The 25,484-nt window shown below is 48.5% G+C and overlaps 1 protein-coding gene across 1 annotated transcript in view; it reads right to left on the bottom strand.

Moving 5' to 3' along the window:
- Positions 1-15,697, bottom strand: part of LOC137360125 (protein FAM3A-like) — an 81,671-nt gene extending 65,974 nt beyond the window's left edge. Inside the window, 2 exon segments of the mRNA XM_068025684.1 lie at positions 14,855-14,912; positions 15,413-15,697. Coding sequence (XP_067881785.1) covers positions 14,855-14,912; positions 15,413-15,463 — 109 coding nt within the window. The 5' untranslated portion in view covers positions 15,464-15,697.
- Positions 15,698-25,484: the final 9,787 nt, after the last annotated feature.

The following is a 25,484-nucleotide window of genomic DNA, read 5'->3' as shown; positions in this document are numbered from 1 at the left end:
CCCCACCACTACTGTACCCCAGTGTTATAGTGACAGACCTGTCCCCACCACTACTGTACCCCAGTGTTATCCAGCGACTGACCTGTCCCGAGTACTGTTCCCCAGTGATATACACTGACAGACCTGTCCCCACCAGTACTGTACCCCAGTGTTATACAGTGACAGACCTGTCCCCACCAGTACTGTATCCCAGTGTTATACAGTGACAGACCTGTCTCCACCAGTACTGTACCCCAGCATTCTCCAGTGATAGACCTGTCCCCACCAGTGCTGTACTCCAGTGTTATACAGTGACAGACCTGTCCTCACCAGTACTGTACCCCAGTGTTCCACAGTGACAGACCTGTCCCCACCAGTACTGTATCCCAGTTTTATACAGTGACTGACCTGTCCCGAGTACTGTACCCCAGTGTTATACACTGACAGACCAGTCCCCACCAGTACAGTACCCCAGTGTTATGATTAGATTAGATTAGAGATACAGCACTGAAACAGGCGCTTCGGCCCACCGAGTCTCTGCCGACCATCAACCCCCCATTTATACTTTCTTTTTTTTTTCTTTCTTTCTTTCTTTTGGGCCTCCTTATCTCGAGAGACAATGGATACGCGCCTGGAGGTGGTCAGTGGTTTGTGAAGCAGCGCCTGGAGTGGCTATAAAGGCCAATTCTGGAGTGACAGGCTCTTCCACAGGTGCTGCAGAGAAATTTGTTTGTTGGGGCTGTTGCACAGTTGGCTCTCCCCTTGCGCCTCTGTCTTTTTTCCTGCCAACTACTAAGTCTCTTCGACTCGCCACAATTTAGCCCTGTCTTTATGGCTGCATAAATCCTACACTAATCCCATATTCCTACCAAACGTCCCCACCTGTCCCTATATTTCCCTACCACCTACCTACACTAGTGACAATTTATAATGGCCAATTTACCTATCAACCTGCAAGTCTTTTGCCTTGTGGGAGGAAACCGGAGCACCCGGAGAAAACCCACGCAGACACAGGGAGAACTTGCAAACTGCACACAGGCAGTACCCAGAATCGAACCCGGGTCCCTGGAGCTGTGAGGCTGCAGTGCTAACCACTGCGCCACTGTGCCGCCCCACAGTTATACAGTGACAGACCTGTCCCCACCAGTACTGTATCCCAGTGTTATTCAGCAACTGACCTGTTGCGAGTACTGTTCCCCAGTGTTATACACTGACACACCAGTCCCCACCAGTACAGTACCCCAGTGTTATACAGTGACAGACCTGTCCCCACCAGTATTGTACCCCAGTGTTATGCAGTGACAGACCTGTCCCCACCAGTACTGTACCACAGTGTTATACAGTGACAGACCTGTCCCACAGTACTGTACCCCAGTGTTATAGTGACAAACCCGTCCCCACCTGTACTGTATCCCAGTGTTATACAGTGACAGACCTGTCCCCACCAGTACTGTACCCCAGTGTTATCCACTGACTGTCCTGTCTCCACCAGTACTGTACCCCAGTGTTGTGCAGTGACAGACCTGTCCCCACCAGTACTGTATCCCAGTGTTATCCAGTGACAGACCTGTCCCCACCAGCACTGTATCCCAGTGTTATCCAGTGACAGACCTGTCCCCACCAGTACTGTATCCCAGTGTAATAGTGACTGACGGGTCCCGAGTACTGTCGCCCAGTGTTATACAGTGACAGACCTGTCCCCACCAGTACTGTCCCCCAGTGTTATACACTGACAGACCTGTCCCCACCAGTACTCTATCCCAGTGTTATACAGTGACAGACCTGTCCCCACCAGTACTGTATCCCAGTGTAATACAGTGACTGACCTGTCCCGAGTACTGTACCCCAGTGTTATACAGTGACAGACCTGTCCCCACCAGTACTGTACCCCAGCGTCATACAGTGACAGACCTGTCCCCACCAGTACTGTCCCCCAGTGTTATACACTGACAGACCTGTCCCCACCAGGACTGTATCCCAGTGTTATACAGTGACAGACCTGTCCCCACCAGTACTGTACCCCAGTGTTATACAGTGACAGACCTGTCCCCACCAGTACTGTACCCCAGCTTTATACAGTGACAGACCTGTCCCCACCAGTACTGTATCCCAGTGTTATACATTGACAGACCTGTCCCCACCAGTACTGTACCCCAGTGTTATCCAGTGACAGACCTGTCCCCACAATACTGTACCCCAGTGTAATATAGTGACAGACCTGTCCCGCCAGTACTGTACCCCAGTGTTATACAGTGACAGAACTGTCCCCACCAGTACTGTACCCTAGTGTTATACAGTGACAGACCTGTCCCCACCAGTACTGTACCCCAGTGTTATACAGTGACAGACCTGTCCCCACCAGTACTGTACCCTAGTGTTATAGTGACAGACCTGTCCCCACCAGTACTGTACCCCAGTGTTATACAGTGACAGACCTGTCCCCACCAGTACTGTACCCCAGTGTTATACAGTGACAGACCTGTCCCCACCAGTACTGTACCCTAGTGTTATACAGTGACAGACCCGTCCCCACCTGTACTGCATCCCAGTGTTATAATGACAGACCTGTCCCCACCAGTACTGTACCCCAGTGTTATACAGTGACAAACCCGTCCCCACCTGTACTGTTTCCCTGTGTTATACAATGACAGACCTGTCCCCACCAGTACTGTACCCCAGTGTTATGCAGTGACAGACCTGTCCCCACCAGTACTGTACCCCAGTGTTATGCAGTGACAGACCTGTCCCCACCAGTACTGTATCCCAGTGTTATTCAGTGACAGACCTGTCCCCACCAGTACTGTCCCCCAGTGTTATGCAGTGACAGACCTGTTCCCACCAGTACTGTACCCCAGTGTTATACAGTGACAGACCTGCCCTCACCAGTACTGTACCCCAGTGTTATACAGTGACAGACCTGTCCCCACCAGTACTGTACCCCATTGTCATACAGTGACAGACCTGTCCCCACCAGTACTGTACCCCATTGTTATACAGTGACAGACCTGTCCCCAGCAGTACTGTACCCCAGTCTAATACAGTGACAGACCTGTCCCCACCAGTACTGTACCCGTGTTATGCAGTGACAGACCTGTCCCCACCACAACTGTACCCCAGTGCTTTACAGTGACAGACCCATCCCCACCAGTACTGTACTCCAGTGCTATTCAGTGACAGACCTGTCCCCACCACTACTGTACCCCAGTGTTATACAGTGACAGACCTGCCCTCACCAGTTCTGTACCCCAGTGTTATACAGTGACAGTCCTGTCCCCACCTGTACTGTATCCCATTGTCATAGTGACAGACCTGTCCCCACCAGTACTGTACCCCATTGTTATACAGTGACAGACCTGTCCCCAGCAGTACTGTATCCCAGTGTTATACAGTGACAGACCTGTCCCCACCAGTACTGTACCCCAGTGTTATACAGTGGCAGACCTGTCCCCACCAGTACTGTACCCCAGTGTTATACAGTGACAGACCTGTCCTCACCAGTACTGTACCCCAGTGTTATACAGTGGCAGACCTGTCCCCACCAGTACTGTACCCCAGTGTTATACAGTGACAGACCTGTCTCCACCACTACTGTACCCGTGTTATACAGTGACAGACCTGTCCCCACCACTACTGTACCCCAGTGTTATACAGTGACAGACCTGTCCCCACCAGTACTGTACCCCAGTGTTATACAGTGACAGACCTGTCTCCACCACTACTGTACCCGTGTTATACAGTGACAGACCTGTCCCCACCACTACTGTACCCCAGTGGTATACAGTGACTGACCTGTCCAGAGTACTGTTCCCCAGTGATATACACTGACAGACCTGTCCCCACCAGTACTGTACCCCAGTGTTATACAGTGACAGACCTGTCCCCACCAGTACTGTATCCCAGTGTTATACAGTGACAGACCTGTCTCCACCAGTACTGTACCCCAGCATTCTCCAGTGATAGACCTGTCCCCACCAGTGCTGTACTCCAGTGTTATACAGTGACAGACCTGTCCTCACCAGTACTGTACCCCAGTGTTCCACAGTGACAGACCTGTCCCCACCAGTACTGTATCCCAGTTTTATACAGTGACTGACCTGTCCCGAGTACTGTACCCCAGTGTTATACACTGACAGACCAGTCCCCACCAGTACAGTACCCCAGTGTTATGATTAGATTAGATTAGAGATACAGCACTGAAACAGGCCCTTCGGCCCACCGAGTCTGTGCCGACCATCAACCCCACATTTATACTAATCCTACACTAATCCCATATTCCTACCAAACATCCCCACCTGTCCCTATATTTCCCTACCACCTACCTACACTAGTGACAATTTATAATGGCCAATTTACCTATCAACCTGCAAGTCTTTTGCCTTGTGGGAGGAAACCGGAGCACCCGGAGAAAACCCACGCAGACACAGGGAGAACTTGCAAACTGCACACAGGCAGTACCCAGAATCGAACCCGGGTCCCTGGAGCTGTGAGGCTGCAGTGCTAACCACTGCGCCACTGTGCCGCCCCACAGTTATACAGTGACAGACCTGTCCCCACCAGTACTGTATCCCAGTGTTATTCAGCAACTGACCTGTCGCGAGTACTGTTCCCCAGTGTTATACACTGACACACCAGTCCCCACCAGTACAGTACCCCAGTGTTATACACTGACAGACCTGTCCCCACCAGTACTGTCCCCCAGTGTTATACAGAGACAGACCTGTTCCCACCAGTACTGTACCCCAGTGTTATACAGTGACAGACCTGTCCCCACCAGTACTGTACCCCATTGTCATAGTGACAGACCTGTCCCCACCAGTACTGTACCCCATTGTTATACAGTGACAGACCTGTCCCCAGCAGTACTGTACCCCATTGTCATAGTGACAGACCTGTCCCCACCAGTACTGTACCCCAGTGTTATACAGTGACAGACCTGTCCCCACCAGTACTGTACCCCAGTGTTATACAGTGGCAGACCTGTCCCCACCAGTACTGTACCCCAGTGTTATACAGTGACAGACCTGTCCTCACCAGTACTGTACCCCAGTGTTATACAGTGGCAGACCTGTCCCCACCAGTACTGTACCCCAGTGTTATACAGTGACAGACCTGTCTCCACCACTACTGTACCCGTGTTATACAGTGACAGACCTGTCCCCACCACTACTGTACCCCAGTGTTATACAGTGACAGACCTGTCCCCACCACTACTGTACCCCAGTGTTATCCAGCGACTGACCTGTTCCGAGTGCTGTTCCCCAGTGATATACACTGACAGACCTGTCCCCACCAGTACTGTACCCCAGTGTTATGCAGTGATAGACCTGTCCCCACCAGTGCTGTACTCCAGTGTTATACAGTGACAGACCTGTCCTCACCAGTACTGTACCCCAGTGTTCCACAGTGACAGACCTGTCCCCACCAGTACTGTATCCCAGTTTTATACAGTGACTGACCTGTCCCGAGTACTGTACCCCAGTGTTATACACTGACAGACCAGTCCCCACCAGTACAGTACCCCAGTGTTATGATTAGATTAGATTGGAGATACAGCACTGAAACAGGCCCTTCGGCCCACCGAGTCTGTGCCGACCATCAACCCCCCATTTATACTAATCCTACACTAATCCCATATTCCTACCAAACATCCCCATCTGTCCCTATATTTCCCTACCACCGACCTATACTAGTGACAATTTATAATGGCCAATTTACCTATCAACCTGCAAGTCTTTTGCCTTGTGGGAGGAAACCGGAGCACCCGGAGAAAACCCACGCAGACACAGGGAGAACTTGGAAACTGCACACAGGCAGTACCCAGAATCGAACCCGGGTCCTGGAGCTGTGAGGCTGCAGTGCTAACCACTGCGCCGCCCCACAGTTATACAGTGACAGACCTGTCCCCACCAGTACTGTATCCCAGAGTTATTCAGCAACTGACCTGTCGCGAGTACTGTTCCCCAGTGTTATACACTGACACACCAGTCCCCACCAGTACAGTACCCCAGTGTTATACAGTGACAGACCTGTCCCCACCAGTACTGTCCCCCAGTGTTATACAGTGACAGACCTGTCCCCACCAGTACTGTCCCCCAGTGTTGTGCAGTGACAGACCTGTCCCCACCAGTACTGTACCCCAGTGTTATGCAGTGACAGACCTGTCCCCACCAGTACTGTACCACAGTGTTATACAGTGACAGACCTGTCCCCACCAGTACTGTACCCCAGTGTTATACAGTGACAGACCTGTCCCCACCAGTACTGTACCACAGTGTTATACAGTGACAGACCTGTCCCACAGTACTGTACCCCAGTGTTATACAGTGACAAACCGGTCCCCACCTGTACTGTATCCCAGTGTTATACAGTGACAGACCTGTCCCCACCAGTACTGTACCCCAGTGTTATACACTGACTGTCCTGTCCCCACCAGTACTGTATCCCAGTGTTATCCAGTGACAGACCTGTCCCCACCAGTACTGTATCCGTGTTATCCAGTGACAGACCTGTCCCCACCAGTACTGTATCCCAGTGTAATACAGTGACTGACCTGTCCCGAGTACTGTACCCCAGTGTTATACAGTGACAGACCTGTCCCCACCAGTACTGTCCCCCAGTGTTATACAGTGACAGACCTGTCCCCACCAGTACTGTATCCCAGTGTTATACAGTGACAGACCTGTCCCCACCAGTACTGTATCCCAGTGTAATACAGTGACTGACCTGTCCCGAGTACTGTACCCCAGTGTTATACAGTGACAGACCTGTCCCCACCAGTACTGTCCCCCAGTGTTATACACTGACAGACCTGTCCCCACCAGGACTGTATCCCAGTGTTATACAGTGACAGACCTGTCCCCACCAGTACTGTACCCCAGCTTTATACAGTGACAGACCTGTCCCCACCAGTACTGTATCCCAGTGTTATACATTGACAGACCTGTCCCCACCAGTACTGTACCCCAGTGTTATCCAGTGACAGACCTGTCCCCACCAGTACAGTCCCAGTGTTATACAGTGACAGACCTGTCCCCACCAGTACTGTAGCACAGTGTTGTAGTGACAGACCTGTCCCCACCAGTACTGTACCCCAGTGTTATCCAGTGACAGACCTGTCCCCACCAGTACTGTCCCAGTGTTATACAGTGACAGACCTGTCCCCACCAGTACTGTATCCCAGTGTTATACATTGACAGACCTGTCCCCACAATACTGTACCCCAGTGTTATATCGTGACAGACCTGTCCCGCCAGTACTGTACCCCAGTGTTATACAGTGACAGAACTGTCCCCACCAGTACTGTACCCTAGTGTTATACAGTGACAGACCTGTCCCCACCAGCACTGTACCCCAGTGTTATCCGTTGACAGACCTGTCCCCACCAGTACTGTACCCTAGTGTTATACAGTGACAGACCTGTCCCCACCAGTACTGTACCCCAGTGTTACAGTGACAGACCTGTCCCCACCAGTACTGTACCCCAGTGTTATACAGTGACAGACCCATCCCCCCCTGTACTGTATCCCAGTGTTATAGTGACAGACCTGTCCCCACCAGTACTGTACCCCAGTGTTATACAGTGACAAACCCGTCCCCACCTGTACTGTTTCCCTGTGTTATACAGTGACAGACCTGTCCCCACCAGTACTGTACCCCAGTGTTATGCAGTGACAGACCTGTCCCCACCAGTACTGTCCCCCAGTGTTATGCAGTGACAGACCCGTCCCCATCAGTACTGTACCCCAGTGTTATAGTGACAGACCTGTCCCAAATCCTGTACCCCAGTGTTATACAGTGACAGACCTGTCCCCACCAGTACCGTACCCCAGTGTTATACAGTGACAGACCTGTCTCCACCAGTACTGTTCCCGTGTTATGCAGTGACAGACTTGTCCTCACCAGTACTGTACCCCAGTGTTATACAGTGACAGACCTGTCCCCACCAGTACTGTACCAGTGTTATACAGTGACAGACTTGTCCCCACCAGTACTGTACCCCAGTGTTTTTCAGTGACAGACCTGTCCCCACCAGTACTGTACCAGTGTTATACAGTGACAGACTTGTCCCCACCAGTCCTGTACCCCAGTGTTATACAGTGACAGACCTGTCCCCACTAGTACTGTAGCCCAGTGTTATACACTGACAGACCTGTCCCCACTCGTACTGTAGCCCAGTGTTATACAGTGCCAGACCTGTCCCCACCAGTACTGTACCCCAGTGTTATACAGTGACAGACCTGTACCCACCAGTACTGTACCCCAGTGTTATACAGTGACAGACCTGTCCCCACCAGTACTGTATCCCAGTGTAATACAGTGACTGACCTGTCCCGAGTACTGTACCCCAGTGTTATACAGTGACAGACCTGTCCCCACCAGTACTGTATCCCAGTGTTATACATTGACAGACCTGTCCCCACCAGTACTGTCCCAGTGTTATACAGTGACAGACCTGTCCCCACAATGCTGTACCCCAGTGTTATATAGTGACAGACCTGTCCCGCCAGTACTGTACCCCAGTGTTATACAGTGACAGAATTGTCCCCACCAGTACTGTACCCTAGTGTTATACAGTGACAGACCTGTCCCCACCAGTACTGTACCCCAGTGTTATACAGTGACAGACCTGTCCCCAAAAGTACTGTACCCTAGTGTTATACAGTGACAGACCTGTCCCCACCAGTACTGTCCCAGTGTTATACAGTGACAGACCTGTCCCCACTAGTACTGTCCCAGTGTTATACAGTGACAGACCTGTCCCCACCAGTACTGTATCCCAGTGTTATACATTGACAGACCTGTCCCCACAATACTGTACCCCAGTGTTATATAGTGACAGACCTGTCCCGCCAGTACTGTACCCCAGTGTTATACAGTGACAGACCTGTCCCCACCAGTACTGTCCCAGTGTTATACAGTGACAGACCTGTCCCCACCAGTACTGTATCCCAGTGTTATACATTGACAGACCTGTCCCCACAATACTGTACCCCAGTGTTATATAGTGACAGACCTGTCCCCACCAGTACTGTACCCCAGTGTTATACAGTGACAGACCCGTCCCCCCCTGTACTGTATCCCAGTGTTATAGTGACAGACCTGTCCCCACCAGTACTGTACCCCAGTGTTACAGTGACAGACCTGTCCCCACCAGTACTGTACCCCAGTGTTATACAGTGACAGACCCGTCCCCCCCTGTACTGTACCTCAGTGTTATACAGTGACAAACCCGTCCCCACCTGTACTGTTTCCCTGTGTTATACATTGACAGACCTGTCCCCACCAGTACTGTACCCCAGTGTTATACAGCGACAGACCTGTCCCCACCAGTACTGTATCCCAGTGTTATTCAGTGACAGACCTGTCCCCACCAGTACTGTATCCCAGTGTTATTCAGTGACAGACCTGTCCCCACCAGTACTGTCCCCCAGTGTTATGCAGTGACAGACCTGTTCCCACCAGTACTGTACCCCAGTGTTATACAGTGACAGACCTGTCCTCACCAGTACTGTACCCCAGTGTTATACAGTGGCAGACCTGTCCCCACCAGTACTGTACCCCAGTGTTATACAGTGACAGACCTGTCTCCACCACTACTGTACCCGTGTTATACAGTGACAGACCTGTCCCCACCACTACTGTACCCCAGTGTTATACAGTGACAGACCTGTCCCCACCACTACTGTACCCCAGTGTTATCCAGCGACTGACCTGTTCCGAGTGCTGTTCCCCAGTGATATACACTGACAGACCTGTCCCCACCAGTACTGTACCCCAGTGTTATGCAGTGATAGACCTGTCCCCACCAGTGCTGTACTCCAGTGTTATACAGTGACAGACCTGTCCTCACCAGTACTGTACCCCAGTGTTCCACAGTGACAGACCTGTCCCCACCAGTACTGTATCCCAGTTTTATACAGTGACTGACCTGTCCCGAGTACTGTACCCCAGTGTTATACACTGACAGACCAGTCCCCACCAGTACAGTACCCCAGTGTTATGATTAGATTAGATTGGAGATACAGCACTGAAACAGGCCCTTCGGCCCACCGAGTCTGTGCCGACCATCAACCCCCCATTTATACTAATCCTACACTAATCCCATATTCCTACCAAACATCCCCATCTGTCCCTATATTTCCCTACCACCGACCTATACTAGTGACAATTTATAATGGCCAATTTACCTATCAACCTGCAAGTCTTTTGCCTTGTGGGAGGAAACCGGAGCACCCGGAGAAAACCCACGCAGACACAGGGAGAACTTGGAAACTGCACACAGGCAGTACCCAGAATCGAACCCGGGTCCTGGAGCTGTGAGGCTGCAGTGCTAACCACTGCGCCGCCCCACAGTTATACAGTGACAGACCTGTCCCCACCAGTACTGTATCCCAGAGTTATTCAGCAACTGACCTGTCGCGAGTACTGTTCCCCAGTGTTATACACTGACACACCAGTCCCCACCAGTACAGTACCCCAGTGTTATACAGTGACAGACCTGTCCCCACCAGTACTGTCCCCCAGTGTTGTGCAGTGACAGACCTGTCCCCACCAGTACTGTACCCCAGTGTTATGCAGTGACAGACCTGTCCCCACCAGTACTGTACCACAGTGTTATACAGTGACAGACCTGTCCCCACCAGTACTGTACCCCAGTGTTATACAGTGACAGACCTGTCCCCACCAGTACTGTACCACAGTGTTATACAGTGACAGACCTGTCCCACAGTACTGTACCCCAGTGTTATACAGTGACAAACCGGTCCCCACCTGTACTGTATCCCAGTGTTATACAGTGACAGACCTGTCCCCACCAGTACTGTACCCCAGTGTTATACACTGACTGTCCTGTCCCCACCAGTACTGTATCCCAGTGTTATCCAGTGACAGACCTGTCCCCACCAGTACTGTATCCGTGTTATCCAGTGACAGACCTGTCCCCACCAGTACTGTATCCCAGTGTAATACAGTGACTGACCTGTCCCGAGTACTGTACCCCAGTGTTATACAGTGACAGACCTGTCCCCACCAGTACTGTCCCCCAGTGTTATACAGTGACAGACCTGTCCCCACCAGTACTGTATCCCAGTGTTATACAGTGACAGACCTGTCCCCACCAGTACTGTATCCCAGTGTAATACAGTGACTGACCTGTCCCGAGTACTGTACCCCAGTGTTATACAGTGACAGACCTGTCCCCACCAGTACTGTCCCCCAGTGTTATACACTGACAGACCTGTCCCCACCAGGACTGTATCCCAGTGTTATACAGTGACAGACCTGTCCCCACCAGTACTGTACCCCAGCTTTATACAGTGACAGACCTGTCCCCACCAGTACTGTATCCCAGTGTTATACATTGACAGACCTGTCCCCACCAGTACTGTACCCCAGTGTTATCCAGTGACAGACCTGTCCCCACCAGTACAGTCCCAGTGTTATACAGTGACAGACCTGTCCCCACCAGTACTGTAGCACAGTGTTGTAGTGACAGACCTGTCCCCACCAGTACTGTACCCCAGTGTTATCCAGTGACAGACCTGTCCCCACCAGTACTGTCCCAGTGTTATACAGTGACAGACCTGTCCCCACCAGTACTGTATCCCAGTGTTATACATTGACAGACCTGTCCCCACAATACTGTACCCCAGTGTTATATCGTGACAGACCTGTCCCGCCAGTACTGTACCCCAGTGTTATACAGTGACAGAACTGTCCCCACCAGTACTGTACCCTAGTGTTATACAGTGACAGACCTGTCCCCACCAGCACTGTACCCCAGTGTTATCCGTTGACAGACCTGTCCCCACCAGTACTGTACCCTAGTGTTATACAGTGACAGACCTGTCCCCACCAGTACTGTACCCCAGTGTTACAGTGACAGACCTGTCCCCACCAGTACTGTACCCCAGTGTTATACAGTGACAGACCCATCCCCCCCTGTACTGTATCCCAGTGTTATAGTGACAGACCTGTCCCCACCAGTACTGTACCCCAGTGTTATACAGTGACAAACCCGTCCCCACCTGTACTGTTTCCCTGTGTTATACAGTGACAGACCTGTCCCCACCAGTACTGTACCCCAGTGTTATGCAGTGACAGACCTGTCCCCACCAGTACTGTCCCCCAGTGTTATGCAGTGACAGACCCGTCCCCATCAGTACTGTACCCCAGTGTTATAGTGACAGACCTGTCCCAAATCCTGTACCCCAGTGTTATACAGTGACAGACCTGTCCCCACCAGTACCGTACCCCAGTGTTATACAGTGACAGACCTGTCTCCACCAGTACTGTTCCCGTGTTATGCAGTGACAGACTTGTCCTCACCAGTACTGTACCCCAGTGTTATACAGTGACAGACCTGTCCCCACCAGTACTGTACCAGTGTTATACAGTGACAGACTTGTCCCCACCAGTACTGTACCCCAGTGTTTTTCAGTGACAGACCTGTCCCCACCAGTACTGTACCAGTGTTATACAGTGACAGACTTGTCGCCACCAGTCCTGTACCCCAGTGTTATACAGTGACAGACCTGTCCCCACTAGTACTGTAGCCCAGTGTTATACACTGACAGACCTGTCCCCACTCGTACTGTAGCCCAGTGTTATACAGTGCCAGACCTGTCCCCACCAGTACTGTACCCCAGTGTTATACAGTGACAGACCTGTACCCACCAGTACTGTACCCCAGTGTTATACAGTGACAGACCTGTCCCCACCAGTACTGTATCCCAGTGTAATACAGTGACTGACCTGTCCCGAGTACTGTACCCCAGTGTTATACAGTGACAGACCTGTCCCCACCAGTACTGTATCCCAGTGTTATACATTGACAGACCTGTCCCCACCAGTACTGTCCCAGTGTTATACAGTGACAGACCTGTCCCCACAATGCTGTACCCCAGTGTTATATAGTGACAGACCTGTCCCGCCAGTACTGTACCCCAGTGTTATACAGTGACAGAATTGTCCCCACCAGTACTGTACCCTAGTGTTATACAGTGACAGACCTGTCCCCACCAGTACTGTACCCCAGTGTTATACAGTGACAGACCTGTCCCCAAAAGTACTGTACCCTAGTGTTATACAGTGACAGACCTGTCCCCACCAGTACTGTCCCAGTGTTATACAGTGACAGACCTGTCCCCACTAGTACTGTCCCAGTGTTATACAGTGACAGACCTGTCCCCACCAGTACTGTATCCCAGTGTTATACATTGACAGACCTGTCCCCACAATACTGTACCCCAGTGTTATATAGTGACAGACCTGTCCCGCCAGTACTGTACCCCAGTGTTATACAGTGACAGACCTGTCCCCACCAGTACTGTCCCAGTGTTATACAGTGACAGACCTGTCCCCACCAGTACTGTATCCCAGTGTTATACATTGACAGACCTGTCCCCACAATACTGTACCCCAGTGTTATATAGTGACAGACCTGTCCCCACCAGTACTGTACCCCAGTGTTATACAGTGACAGACCCGTCCCCCCCTGTACTGTATCCCAGTGTTATAGTGACAGACCTGTCCCCACCAGTACTGTACCCCAGTGTTACAGTGACAGACCTGTCCCCACCAGTACTGTACCCCAGTGTTATACAGTGACAGACCCGTCCCCCCCTGTACTGTACCTCAGTGTTATACAGTGACAAACCCGTCCCCACCTGTACTGTTTCCCTGTGTTATACATTGACAGACCTGTCCCCACCAGTACTGTACCCCAGTGTTATACAGCGACAGACCTGTCCCCACCAGTACTGTATCCCAGTGTTATTCAGTGACAGACCTGTCCCCACCAGTACTGTATCCCAGTGTTATTCAGTGACAGACCTGTCCCCACCAGTACTGTCCCCCAGTGTTATGCAGTGACAGACCTGTTCCCACCAGTACTGTACCCCAGTGTTATACATTGACAGACCTGTCCCCACCAGTACTGTACCCCAGTGTTATACAGTGACAGACCTGTCCCCACCAGTACTGTATCCCAGTGTTATTCAGTGACAGACCTGTCCCCACCAGTACTGTCCCCCAGTGTTATGCAGTGACAGACCTGTTCCCACCAGTACTGTACCCCAGTGTTATACAGTGACAGATCTGTTCTCACCAGTACTGTACCCCAGTGGTATACAGTGATAGACCCGTCCCCACCTGTAATGTATCCCAGTGTTATACAGTGACAGACCTGTCCCCACCAGTACTGTACCCCAGTGTTATACAGTGACAGACCTGTCCCCACCAGTACTGTAACCCAGTGTTATACACTGACAGACCTGTCCCCATCAGTACTGTACCCCAGTGTTATACAGTGACAGACCTGTCCCAAGTCCTGTACCCCAGTGTTATACAGTGACAGACCTGTCCCCACCAGTACCGTACCCCAGTGTTATACAGTGACAGACCTGTCTCCACCAGTACTGTACCCGTGTTATGCAGTGACAGACTTGTCCTCACCAGTACTGTACACCAGTGTTATACAGTGACAGACCTGTCCCCACCAGTACTGTACCCCAGTGCTATACAGTGACAGACTTGTCCCCACCAGTACTGTACCCCAGTGTTATACAGTGACAGACCTGTCCCCACCAGTACTGTACCAGTGTTATACAGTGACAGACCTGTCCCCACTAGTACTGTAGCCCAGTGTTATACACTGACAGACCTGTCCCCACTAGTACTGTAGCCCAGTGTTATACAGTGCCAGACCTGTACCCACCAGTACTGTACCCCAGTGTTATACAGTGACAGACCTGTACCCACCAGTACTGTACCCCAGTGTTATACAGTGACAGACCTGTCCCCACCAGTACTGTACCCCAGTGTTATACAGTGTGTTACTGGTGAAATGGACACAACATTAAAACGGAATACTCACCTGCCAACCTCATGGTCGCACCGGGACCTGCAGCGTAAGGAAGGGTCGGCCAGCCAACCTGTCGCAATGCAGAGAGCCAGTTAAATGAGCAACGATACCCGGGCAGGCGCTGCGAGGAGCGGAGCGCGCAGTCGCTGGCGGCCGGGCAAAATCCTGCAGCTGAATTCCTGACCGCCCCTCAGATGATGGTAGAGGGGTGTCAGGCGGCTATTGCACTGCAGGAGGCACCACCTCCAGTCCAATGCCACCGCCTGGGCTTCACGCACTTGCCAGCGGCAGGGCCGACACCAGGCTTTTCGGCCGCGGGCAGCATTGCCGCCTGCTCCCCCCCCCCCCCCCCCCTTTTGTGCCCTGGCCCGAAGCACCCTTGCAGATATTCAGCTGCAGGGGTATCGCACCCCCACTCCCCGGCTTCATGCCCTCACCCAATGCCCCCTCTTGGATAATCAACTGCGGAGGGTACCGCAGTCTAACTCCCCTTGTTCCCTCACCAAACCCACCCCCCCCCTCTATCCAATGCCCCCTTACAGATATTCAGCTGCAAAAGGCATCACACACATGCCCCTGCAGATATTCAGCTATAGAAGGCATCATCACACACACTTTCATCCCTCTTGCAGATATTCGGCAGCAGGAGGCACCGCAGCCTCACTCCCACCTGTTCCACCAGAGCCTACCCCAGCGGGAGGGGGGAAGAGGAGCCTAGGCAGGATATTCGGCTGCAGGAGGCAGCACTGCTGACTGAGTGAATTCTCAGCTCCCCGCCGGTGCGAGCCCCGACCCGGCGGATAGGGAGAGGCCTTCCCCGGGGCCTCGGCCTCAGATCAAAGACTCCACCTCCCCGCACCCTCCACACCCACCTCAGCCTCCACAACCCTGGCGGAACTGACGCTCCAGGCCACGCCCCTTTCAGGCTGGTCAGCGGCTGGACGAGGGGTGGGGGGGGGGCGGGGCCTCTGACATCACGGAGCAAGGGGCGGAGCCGCGATGAGCCAATCAGACGGGAACGCTGCGTGGCCTCCCGACTCCACCAATCATCGGGAAGGAGGCGGAACTTAGGGCCAACCAATCAGAGCGGAGGGGCGGAGCGTTGCAGAAGGCAGCAACATTGGGGGGTTTAATGTGGATCATTGGGGGGGTTTAATGTGGATCATTGGGGTTTAATGTGGATCATTGGGGGTTTAATGTGGATCATTGGGGTTTAATGTGGATCATTGGGGGTTTAATGTGGATCATTGGGGGTTTAATGTGGATCATTGGGGGTTTAATGTGGATCATTGGGGGTTTAATGTGGATCATTGGGGGTTTAATGTGGATCATTGGGGGTTTAATGTGGATCATTGGGGGTTTAATGTGGATCATTGGGGGTTTAATGTGGATCATTGGGGTTTAATGTGGATCATTGGGGGTTTAATGTGGATCATTGGGGGGGTTTAATGTGGATCATTGGGGGGGTTTAATGTGGATCATTGGAGGGTTTAATGTGGATCATTGGGGGTTTAATGTGGATCATTGGGGGTTTAATGTGGATCATTGGGGGTTTAATGTGGATCATTGGGGGTTTAATGTGGATCATTGGGGGTTTAATGTGGATCATTGGGGTTTAATGTGGATCATTGGGGGTTTAATGTGGATCATTGGGGGTTTAATGTGGATCATTGGGGGTTTAATGTGGATCATTGGGGGTTTAATGTGGATCATTGGGGTTTAATGTGGATCATTGGGGGTTTAATGTGGATCATTGGGGGGGTTTAATGTGGATCATTGGGGGGGTTTAATGTGGATCATTGGAGGGTTTAATGTGGATCATTGGGGGTTTAATGTGGATCATTGGGGGTTTAATGTGGATCATTGGGGGTTTAATGTGGATCATTGGGGGTTTAATGTGGATCATTGGGGTTTAATGTGGATCATTGGGGGTTTAATGTGGATCATTGGGGGTTTAATGTGGATCATTGGGGGTTTAATGTGGATCATTGGGGGGTTTAATGTGGATCATTGGGGTTTAATGTGGATCATTGGGGGTTTAATGTGGATCATTGGGGGTTTAATGTGGATCATTGGGGGGTTTAATGTGGATCATTGGGGTTTAATGTGGATCATTGGGGGTTTAATGTGGATCATTGGGGGGTTTAATGTGGATCATTGGGGTTTAATGTGGATCATTGGGGGTTTAATGTGGATCATTGGGGGTTTAATGTGGATCATTGGGGGGTTTAATGTGGATCATTGGGGTTTAATGTGGATCATTGGGGTTTAATGTGGATCATTGGGGTTTAATGTGGATCATTGGGGGGTTTAATGTGGATCATTGGGGGGTTTAATGTGGATCATTGGGGTTTAATGTGGATCATTGGGGTTTAATGTGGATCATTGGGGTTTAATGTGGATCATTGGGGGTTTAATGTGGATCATTGGGGGGTTTAATGTGGATCATTGGGGTTTAATGTGGATCATTGAGGTTTAATGTGGATCATTGGGGTTTAATGTGGATCATTGGGGTTTAATGTGGATCATTGGGGTTTAATGTGGATCATTGGGGGGTTTAATGTGGATCATTGGGGGGTTTAATGTGGATCATTGGGGTTTAATGTGGATCATTGGGGGGGTTTAATGTGGATCATTGAGGTTTAATGTGGATCATTGGGGGGGTTTAATGTGGATCATTGAGGTTTAATGTGGATCATTGGGGTTTAATGTGGATCATTGGGGGGCTTAATGTGTATCATTGGGGTTTAATGTGGATCATTGGGGTTTAATGTGGATCATTGGGGTTTAATGTGGATCATTGGGGTTTAATGTGGATCATTGGGGGGTTTAATGTGGATCATTGGGGGGTTTAATGTGGATCATTGGGGTTTAATGTGGATCATTGGGGGGTTTAATGTGGATCATTGGGGTTTAATGTGGATCATTGGGGTTTAATGTGGATCATTGGGGGGTTTAATGTGGATCATTGGGGGGTTTAATGTGGATCATTGGGGGGTTTAATGTGGATCATTGGGGTTTAATGTGGATCATTGGGGGTTTAATGTGGATCATTGGGGGGTTTAATGTGGATCATTGGGGGGTTTAATGTGGATCATTGGGGTTTAATGTGGATCATTGGGGGGTTTAATGTGGATCATTGGGGGTTTAATGTGGATCATTGGGGGGTTTAATGTGGATCATTGGGGGTTTAATGTGGATCATTGGGGGGTTTAATGTGGATCATTGGGGTTTAATGTGGATCATTGGGGGTTTAATGTGGATCATTGGGGGTTTAATGTGGATCATTGGGGGGTTTAATGTGGATCATTGGGGTTTAATGTGGATCATTGGGGGTTTAATGTGGATCATTGGGGGGTTTAATGTGGATCATTGGGGGGTTTACTGTGGATCATTGGGGTTTAATGTGGATCATTGGGGGGTTTAATGTGGATCATTGGGGTTTAATGTGGATCATTGGGGGTTTAATGTGGATCATTGGGGGGTTTAATGTGGATCATTGGGGGGTTTAATGTGGATCATTGGGGTTTAATGTGTATCATTGGGGGGTTTAATGTGGATCATTGGGGTTTAATGTGGATCATTGGGGGTTTAATGTGGATCATTGGGGTTTAATGTGGATCATTGGGGGTTTAATGTGGATCATTGGGGGGTTTAATGTGGATCATTGGGGGTTTAATGTGGATCATTGGGGGGTTTAATGAGGATCATTGGGGTTTAATGTGGATCATTGGGGGTTTAATGTGGATCATTGGGGGTTTAATGTGGATCATTGGGGGTTTAATGTGGATCATTGGGGGGTTTAATGTGGATCATTGGGGGTTTAATGTGGATCATTGGGGGTTTAATGTGGATCATTGGGGGTTTAATGTGGATCATTGGGGGGTTTAATGTGGATCATTGGGGTTTAATGTGGATCATTGGGGGTTTAATGTGGATCATTGGGGGTTTAATGTGGATCATTGGGGGGTTTAATGTGGATCATTGGGGTTTAATGTGGATCATTGGGGGTTTAATGTGGATCATTGGGGGGTTTAATGTGGATCATTGGGGTTTAATGTGGATCATTGGGGGTTTAATGTGGATCATTGGGGGTTTAATGTGGATCATTGGGGGGTTTAATGTGGATCATTGGGGTTTAATGTGGATCATTGGGGTTTAATTTGGATCATTGGGGTTTAATGTGGATCATTGGGGGGTTTAATGTGGATCATTGGGGGGTTTAATGTGGATCATTGGGGTTTAATGTGGATCATTGGGGTTTAATGTGGATCATTGGGGGTTTAATGTGGATCATTGGGGGGTTTAATGTGGATCATTGGGGTTTAATGTGGATCATTGAGGTTTAATGTGGATCATTGGGGTTTAATGTGGATCATTGGGGTTTAATGTGGATCATTGGGGTTTAATGTGGATCATTGGGGGGTTTAATGTGGATCATTGGGGGGTTTAATGTGGATCATTGGGGTTTAATGTGGATCATTGGGGGGGTTTAATGTGGATCATTGAGGTTTAATGTGGATCATTGGGGGGGTTTAATGTGGATCATTGAGGTTTAATGTGTATCATTGGGGTTTAATGTGGATCATTGGGGGGTTTAATGTGTATCATTGGGGTTTAATGTGGATCATTGGGGTTTAATGTGGATCATTGGGGTTTAATGTGGATCATTGGGGGGTTTAATGTGGATCATTGGGGTTTAATGTGGATCATTGGGGTTTAATGTGGATCATTGGGGTTTAATGTGGATCATTGAGGTTTAATGTGGATCATTGGGGTTTAATGTGGATCATTGGGGGGTTTAATGTGTATCATTGGGGTTTAATGTGGATCATTGGGGTTTAATGTGGATCATTGGGGTTTAATGTGGATCATTGGGGTTTAATGTGGATCATTGGGGGGTTTAATGTGGATCATTGGGGGGTTTAATGTGGATCATTGGGGTTTAATGTGGATCATTGGGGTTTAATGTGGATCATTGGGGTTTAATGTGGATCATTGGGGGTTTAATGTGGATCATTGGGGGGTTTAATGTGGATCATTGGGGTTTAATGTGGATCATTGGGGTTTAATGTGGATCATTGGGGTTTAATGTGGATCATTGGGGTTTAATGTGGATCATTGAGGTTTAATGTGGATCATTGGGGTTTAATGTGGATCATTGGGGGGTTTAATGTGTATCATTGGGGTTTAATGTGGATCATTGGGGTTTAATGTGGATCATTGGGGTTTAATGTGGATCATTGGGGGGTTTAATGTGTATCATTGGGGGGTTTAATGTGGATCATTGGGGGGTTTAATGTGGATCATTGGGGGGTTTAATGTGGATCATTGGGGGGTTTAATGTGGATCATTGGGGTTTAATGTGGATCATTGGGGTTTAATGTGGATCATTGGGGTTTAATGTGGATCATTGGGGGTTTAATGTGGATCATTGGGGGGTTTAATGTGGATCATTGGGGTTTAATGTGGATCATTGGGGTTTAATGTGGATCATTGGGGTTTAATGTGGATTATTGGGGTTTAATGTGGATCATTGGGGGGTTTAATGTGGATCATTGGGGTTTAATGTGGATCATTGGGGTTTAATGTGGATCATTGGGGTTTAATGTGGATCATTGGGGGGTTTAATGTGGATCATTGAGGTTTAATGTGGATCATTGGGGGGGTTTAATGTGGATCATTGAGGTTTAATGTGGATCATTGGGGTTTAATGTGGATCATTGGGGGGTTTAATGTGGATCATTGGGGTTTAATGTGGATCATTGGGGTTTAATGTGGATCATTGGGGTTTAATGTGGATCATTGGGGGGTTTAATGTGGATCATTGGGGGGTTTAATGTGGATCATTGGGGTTTAATGTGGATCATTGGGGTTTAATGTGGATCATTGGGGGGTTTAATGTGGATCATTGGGGGGTTTAATGTGGATCATTGGGGTTTAATGTGGATCATTGGGGTTTAATGTGGATCATTGGGGGGTTTAATGTGGATCATTGGGGTTTAATGTGGATCATTGGGGTTTAATGTGGATCATTGGGGGGTTTAATGTGGATCATTGGGGTTTAATGTGGATCATTGGGGTTTAATGTGGATCATTGGGGGGTTTAATGTGGATCATTGGGGTTTAATGTGGATCATTGGGGGTTTAATGTGGATCATTGGGGGGTTTAATGTGGATCATTGGGGGGTTTAATGTGGATCATTGGGGTTTAATGTGGATCATTGGGGGGTTTAATGTGGATCATTGGGGTTTAATGTGGATCATTGGGGGTTTAATGTGGATCATTGGGGTTTAATGTGGATCATTGGGGGTTTAATGTGGATCATTGGGGGGTTTAATGTGGATCATTGGGGGTTTAATGTGGATCATTGGGGGGTTTAATGTGGATCATTGGGGTTTAATGTGGATCATTGGGGGTTTAATGTGGATCATTGGGGGTTTAATGTGGATCATTGGGGGGTTTAATGTGGATCATTGGGGGTTTAATGTCGATCATTGGGGGGTTTAATGTGGATCATTGGGGGTTTAATGTGGATCATTGGGGGTTTAATGTGGATCATTGGGGGTTTAATGTGGATCATTGGGGGGTTTAATGTGGATCATTGGGGTTTAATGTGGATCATTGGGGGTTTAATGTGGATCATTGGGGGTTTAATGTGGATCATTGGGGGGTTTAATGTGGATCATTGGGGTTTAATGTGGATCATTGGGGGTTTAATGTGGATCATTGGGGGGTTTAATGTGGATCATTGGGGTTTAATGTGGATCATTGGGGGTTTAATGTGGATCATTGGGGGTTTAATGTGGATCATTGGGGGGTTTAATGTGGATCATTGGGGTTTAATGTGGATCATTGGGGTTTAATGTGGATCATTGGGGTTTAATGTGGATCATTGGGGGGTTTAATGTGGATCATTGGGGGGTTTAATGTGGATCATTGGGGTTTAATGTGGATCATTGGGGTTTAATGTGGATCATTGGGGTTTAATGTGGATCATTGGGGGTTTAATGTGGATCATTGGGGGGTTTAATGTGGATCATTGGGGTTTAATGTGGATCATTGAGGTTTAATGTGGATCATTGGGGTTTAATGTGGATCATTGGGGTTTAATGTGGATCATTGGGGTTTAATGTGGATCATTGGGGGGTTTAATGTGGATCATTGGGGGGTTTAATGTGGATCATTGGGGTTTAATGTGGATCATTGGGGGGGTTTAATGTGGATCATTGAGGTTTAATGTGGATCATTGGGGGGGTTTAATGTGGATCATTGAGGTTTAATGTGTATCATTGGGGTTTAATGTGGATCATTGGGGGGTTTAATGTGTATCATTGGGGTTTAATGTGGATCATTGGGGTTTAATGTGGATCATTGGGGTTTAATGTGGATCATTGGGGGGTTTAATGTGGATCATTGGGGTTTAATGTGGATCATTGGGGTTTAATGTGGATCATTGGGGTTTAATGTGGATCATTGGGGTTTAATGTGGATCATTGGGGGGTTTAATGTGTATCATTGGGGTTTAATGTGGATCATTGGGGTTTAATGTGGATCATTGGGGTTTAATGTGGATCATTGGGGTTTAATGTGGATCATTGGGGGGTTTAATGTGGATCATTGGGGGTTTAATGTGGATCATTGGGGTTTAATGTGGATCATTGGGGTTTAATGTGGATCATTGGGGTTTAATGTGGATCATTGGGGGTTTAATGTGGATCATTGGGGGGTTTAATGTGGATCATTGGGGTTTAATGTGGATCATTGGGGTTTAATGTGGATCATTGGGGTTTAATGTGGATCATTGAGGTTTAATGTGGATCATTGGGGTTTAATGTGGATCATTGGGGGGTTTAATGTGTATCATTGGGGTTTAATGTGGATCATTGGGGTTTAATGTGGATCATTGGGGTTTAATGTGGATCATTGGGGGGTTTAATGTGTATCATTGGGGGGTTTAATGTGGATCATTGGGGGGTTTAATGTGGATCATTGGGGGGTTTAATGTGGATCATTGGGGGGTTTAATGTGGATCATTGGGGTTTAATGTGGATCATTGGGGTTTAATGTGGATCATTGGGGTTTAATGTGGATCATTGGGGGTTTAATGTGGATCATTGGGGGGTTTAATGTGGATCATTGGGGTTTAATGTGGATCATTGGGGTTTAATGTGGATCATTGGGGTTTAATGTGGATTATTGGGGTTTAATGTGGATCATTGGGGGGTTTAATGTGGATCATTGGGGTTTAATGTGGATCATTGGGGTTTAATGTGGATCATTGGGGTTTAATGTGGATCATTGGGGTTTAATGTGGATCATTGGGGGGGTTTAATGTGGATCATTGAGGTTTAATGTGGATCATTGGGGGGGTTTAATGTGGATCATTGAGGTTTAATGTGGATCATTGGGGTTTAATGTGGATCATTGGGGGGTTTAATGTGGATCATTGGGGTTTAATGTGGATCATTGGGGTTTAATGTGGATCATTGGGGTTTAATGTGGATCATTGGGGGGTTTAATGTGGATCATTGGGGGGTTTAATGTGGATCATTGGGGTTTAATGTGGATCATTGGGGTTTAATGTGGATCATTGGGGGGTTTAATGTGGATCATTGGGGGGTTTAATGTGGATCATTGGGGTTTAATGTGGATCATTGGGGTTTAATGTGGATCATTGGGGGGTTTAATGTGGATCATTGGGGGCTTTAATGTGGATCATTGGGGGGTTTAATGTGGATCATTGGGGTTTAATGTGGATCATTGGGGGGTTTAATGTGGATCATTGGGGGTTTAATGTGGATCATTGGGGGGTTTAATGTGGATCATTGGGGGTTTAATGTGGATCATTGGGGGTTTAATGTGGATCATTGGGGTTTAATGTGGATCATTGGGGGTTTAATGTGGATCATTGGGGGTTTAATGTGGATCATTGGGGTTTAATGTGGATCATTGGGGGTTTAATGTGGATCATTGGGGTTTAATGTGGATCATTGGGGTTTAATGTGGATCATTGGGGTTTAATGTGGATCATTGGGGGTTTAATGTGGATCATTGAGGTTTAATGTGGATCATTGGGGTTTAATGTGGATCATTGGGGGGTTTAATGTGGATCATTGGGGTTTAATGTGGATCATTGGGGTTTAATGTGGATCATTGGGGTTTAATGTGGATCATTGGGGTTTAATGTGGATCATTGGGGGTTTAATGTGGATCATTGGGGGGTTTAATGTGGATCATTGGGGTTTAATGTGGATCATTGGGGGGTTTAATGTGGATCATTGGGGGTTTAATGTGGATCATTGGGGTTTAATGTGGATCATTGGGGGGTTTAATGTGGATCATTGGGGTTTAATGTGGATCATTGGGGGTTTAATGTGGATCATTGGGGGTTTAATGTGGATCATTGGGGGTTTAATGTGGATCATTGGGGTTTAATGTGGATCATTGGGGGTTTAATGTGGATCATTGGGGGTTTAATGTGGATCATTGGGGGGTTTAATGTGGATCATTGGGGTTTAATGTGGATCATTGGGGTTTAATGTGGATCATTGGGGGGTTTAATGTGGATCATTGGGGGGTTTAATGTGGATCATTGGGTTTAATGTGGATCATTGGGGGTTTAATGTGGATCATTGGGGTTTAATGTGGATCATTGGGGTTTAATGTGGATCATTGGGGGGTTTAATGTGGATCATTGGGGTTTAATGTGGATCATTGGGGTTTAATGTGGATCATTGGGGTTTAATGTGGATCATTGGGGGTTTAATGTGGATCATTGGGGGTTTAATGTGGATCATTGGGGTTTAATGTGGATCATTGGGGTTTAATGTGGATCATTGGGGTTTAATGTGGATCATTGGGGGGTTTAATGTGGATCATTGGGTTAATGTGGATCATTGGGTTTAATGTGGATCATTGGGGGTTTAATGTGGATCATTGGGGGGTTTAATGTGGATCATTGGGGTTTAATGTGGATCATTGGGGTTTAATGTGGATCATTGGGGTTTAATGTGGATCATTGGGGTTTAATGTGGATCATTGGGGGGTTTAATGTGGATCATTGGGGTTTAATGTGGATCATTGGGGGTTTAATGTGATCATTGGGGGTTTAATGTGGATCATTGGGGTTTAATGTGGATCATTGGGGGTTTAATGTGGATCATTGAGGTTTAATGTGGATCATTGGGGGGGTTTAATGTGGATCATTGGGTTTAATGTGGATCATTGGGGTTTAATGTGGATCATTGGGGGGTTTAATGTGATCATTGGGGGTTAATGTGGATCATTGGGGTTTAATGTGGATCATTGGGGGTTTAATGTGGATCATTGGGGTTTAATGTGGATCATTGGGGGGTTTAATGTGATCATTGGGGTTTAATGTGGATCATTGGGGTTTAATGTGGATCATTGAGGTTTAATGTGGATCATTGGGGTTTAATGTGGATCATTGGGGTTTAATGTGGATCATTGGGGGTTTAATGTGGATCATTGGGGGGTTTAATGTGGATCATTGGGTTTAATGTGGATCATTGGGGGTTTAATGTGGATCATTGGGGTTTAATGTGGATCATTGGGGTTTAATGTGATCATTGGGGGTTTAATGTGGATCATTGGGGGTTTAATGTGGATCATTGGGGT

The sequence above is a fragment of the Heterodontus francisci genome, unplaced genomic scaffold, assembly GCF_036365525.1.
Source record: "Heterodontus francisci isolate sHetFra1 unplaced genomic scaffold, sHetFra1.hap1 HAP1_SCAFFOLD_1273, whole genome shotgun sequence".
Classification (NCBI taxonomy): domain Eukaryota; kingdom Metazoa; phylum Chordata; class Chondrichthyes; order Heterodontiformes; family Heterodontidae; genus Heterodontus; species Heterodontus francisci.
This window is presented reverse-complemented; position numbering and strand designations above follow the sequence as displayed.